This window comes from Alnus glutinosa, chromosome 3 (assembly GCF_958979055.1).
Source record: "Alnus glutinosa chromosome 3, dhAlnGlut1.1, whole genome shotgun sequence".
Taxonomy (NCBI): Eukaryota; Viridiplantae; Streptophyta; class Magnoliopsida; order Fagales; family Betulaceae; genus Alnus; species Alnus glutinosa.
The window spans coordinates 13,927,950-13,930,914 of record NC_084888.1 but is presented as its reverse complement, the minus strand read 5'-3'; the positions used below and the strand labels follow the sequence as shown (position 1 = coordinate 13,930,914).

General features: G+C 38.6%; 1 protein-coding gene across 2 annotated transcripts; it reads left to right on the top strand.

Moving 5' to 3' along the window:
- The first annotated feature begins 617 nt into the window (after positions 1-617).
- On the top strand, positions 618-2,553 carry LOC133864554 (growth-regulating factor 5). Of its 2 annotated transcripts, none has more exons than XM_062300925.1 (4): positions 618-1,042; positions 1,162-1,627; positions 1,700-2,013; positions 2,144-2,553. In XM_062300925.1, exons 1-4 carry the CDS (start codon positions 859-861, stop codon positions 2,149-2,151), a joined length of 972 nt encoding a protein of 323 aa, XP_062156909.1. In that variant the 5' UTR covers positions 618-858; the 3' UTR covers positions 2,152-2,553. The 2 variants fall into 2 exon arrangements, with proteins under 2 accessions (XP_062156909.1, XP_062156910.1); XM_062300926.1 differs by having other exon boundaries at positions 619-1,042; positions 1,165-1,627.
- Positions 2,554-2,965: the final 412 nt, after the last annotated feature.

Genomic DNA, 2,965 nt, shown 5'->3' with positions numbered 1-2,965 from the left:
AAGCTAATATCTGGCCTCAATATCCACTAGTTCTATTAGCACAAAAATTGTGCAAAGAGACGTGTCTAATTGTCTATATCTGCTATATCTGGCCTCAATATCCACCCACAAAGTAGAATGACACCACAGAAGACATTACTATATCCGCTACAATTGATGAGAATCACAACAGTTATTTGTCTGGATTTATAATAATTTAAACTGATATTTTGAAAGTTTGGTATGGAGTTTATCTATTTAAATAAATTTTAAATTGTCCAATTAAATTAAGATAAATGAACTTAAATTACTAGTAATTCAAGCATATAATTGTTGTCCCGGACCCACGTGAATCTAATCACATGGCACCCTTTCCTAGGACTATGATTTGTTACACATTAGAATTGTACTACTTATACACAATACAAGACGCACGAGGTGGGACCTATGTGAGTGAAACTCACTACACGAGTTTCATTCATTGTGTCATGTTGTGTACAAGTTATATAATTATTTTGTGCACCAAACACATTTCTTTAGAGACAGCCAAAGTAGAGGTGCATGAAGAAAACCAGATTTGAATTAAATTTTCTTGTTTCTTTGTACAGTTGTTTATGGTATTCTGTAAAGATGTCAGAGACAACAGCAGCAACAAAGGCAGAAGCAACAGAGGTGCAGTAATAATAAGAACAGACTGACTCAGGAGAGAGAGGTGGCAGCAGTATCATCATAGCCATTAGTTTCATCCATGTACAGAAGATTCTGCGACCAATGACTCTGCCAAAATACCCTTCAAAACTATCAACACAGCCTCTCTCTCCGTGTCTCTGAAACATCTTCCAACTTCTTCTTCATTCCTGTTCTTGTTCTATTTCAAAAATGATGAGTGCAAGTGCAAGAAATAGGTATCCTTTCACACCAACTCAGTGGCAAGAGCTTGAACACCAAGCTCTTATCTTCAAATATATAATCTCAGGTATACCTATCCCACCCGATCTCCTCTACAGTGTCAAAAGAAGCTTGGAGTCTTCAATTTCTTCGAGGCTCTTCCCTCACCATCCCGGTAAGAATGAAAAGTACATCTCATATATAGTCGGATACTTACTGATAATAATTTTTTAAATATGTTAATAAAACTAATTTCTTTTTATGGGGGACAAACAAATAAACATTTTGCTGCAGTAGGCTGGGCATGTTTTGAGATGGGATTTGGCAGAAAGGTAGACCCTGAGCCAGGGAGGTGTAGAAGAACAGACGGGAAGAAGTGGAGGTGCTCAAAGGAAGCATACCCAGATTCCAAGTACTGTGAGAGACACATGCACAGAGGCAGAAACCGTTCAAGAAAGCCTGTGGAAGTTACATCATCTGCAGCAACAATTACCACAAACCTTTCACCACCCATCTCTTCAATCAACACAAACCTTTCCACAACCTCTTCTTTCTCTGTCTCTCCACTTTCTTCTTCTGTGATGTCTGAGACCCATCCCCATCCCCATCGTCATCCTTACCATGAGACCACTCTTTATCCCTTCCTTTACTCACCCTCCTCTTCTAGACCTCCTGTTTCTGGTTTTTTACCTCAAAATAACACCACCCATCAACTGTTTTTGGACTCTGGATCTTATCCTCTGGCTGATAAAGATTACAGGTTTGTATTTCACCCGTTTTTGCTTTAATGGTTTGTGACCTTTCATGCAAATAGTTATTTTCATGCAACCAGGGAGGGAATGGATGAGAGAATTTTTCTCCCAGAAGCTTCAGGGACTGCCAGGAGCCTGCCTGATTCATATCAGAGATTAACAATGGGTTCCCATAAAGGTTACTCCCGCACACAGTTTCAAAGCCTTACTGATAGTACAGAGCAACAAGAACAACGTTGCTTTGTTCTGGGTTCTGATTTCAAGTCGCCAGGAGAAATTAAAAGTGAGAAAAAAGCTGAAATCCACAAGCCACTGCACCAATTTTTTGGAGAATGGCCACCAAAGAACACAGACTCCTGGCTTGATCTTGCTTCCAATTCTAGAGTCCCTGCTGGTTATTTCATTTCACTATTAATTCTCGTTTTCCTTTAAATTTTGCTTCTTGTAAAAATATTTGATTTCTTCATTGTCACTTCTATAAGTTCAAATTTCCTTTCTTTTCTTTTTTGTTTTGTTTTGCGCAGATGATTGAAATCTCAATACTGGCCAATAAAGTCCTCGTTGGTGGGTCAATACCTCCAGGGCTAGGGGAGCTTTTTTTTGCTAAAGTTGTTGATGCATGATATAGGGTGACAGGAGGATTGGTGTCTTTTGCTTTCTTGGTACATATTTTATTCTTCCTCTCCCCCTAAAGAAACATGTTTGGGATTTGTAGGCTTGCCTGTTTTAGTGGAAGCATCTTGATATCCTTTGGGGTCCTAAATTCTACATGTGGTTGTACTGCTTATACCAGTTCATATGCTTGGACCCATCAAATAACATGAGCAATGACTTGGCTCAAATACCACTAAATTCTAAGGGTTTGCTCATTCAATTATCTCTCTGAGACAGCTTTTAATACTTACTCCAATCTGCTGCTATTGTTTTGATCAGCTGCTACTCACCAGAATTGCTAGATTCTGTTTTTCCTCATTGCTCTAGCCTGTATGAGTTCCCTTGTTAAGTAATGCTATTTATTAGGCCTTTATTATTGTACAAGTGAGAGTCGAGACGACGTGTGACAGATAGGGAAAATCAATATTTAAATAAATAAAAGCTTGTAAAAATAAGATTTCACTGCGATATCATCCTATTTCTAGGACAGTCGTTAAGCACTTACACTGCTTGTGGCTGTCAAGCTCATCGCTCATGATAGCTAGAGAGAAGAGAGTGACAGCATGAGAAGAGAAAAAAAAAGAAAACAAACTCTCGAAAGTAACATCCAATTTTAGATGATTCATCCGATTATTTTTACTGTCGCGTTAAAAAGTATGGACTTAAAAATACACGCTCGGTGCACCTAGCGT

What these genes read in the sequence shown, in the direction of transcription:
- LOC133864554 (XM_062300925.1), top strand. Translation starts at nt 859, where the DNA reads ATGATGAGTGCAAGTGCAAGAAATAGGTATCCTTTCACACCAACTCAG. An exon ending in GCTCTTCCCTCACCATCCCG is followed by an intron (nt 1,043 to 1,161) that starts GTAAGAATGAAA and finishes ATTTTGCTGCAG; the next exon opens with TAGGCTGGGCATGTTTTGAG. An exon ending in CTGGCTGATAAAGATTACAG is followed by an intron (nt 1,628 to 1,699) that starts GTTTGTATTTCA and finishes TCATGCAACCAG; the next exon opens with GGAGGGAATGGATGAGAGAA.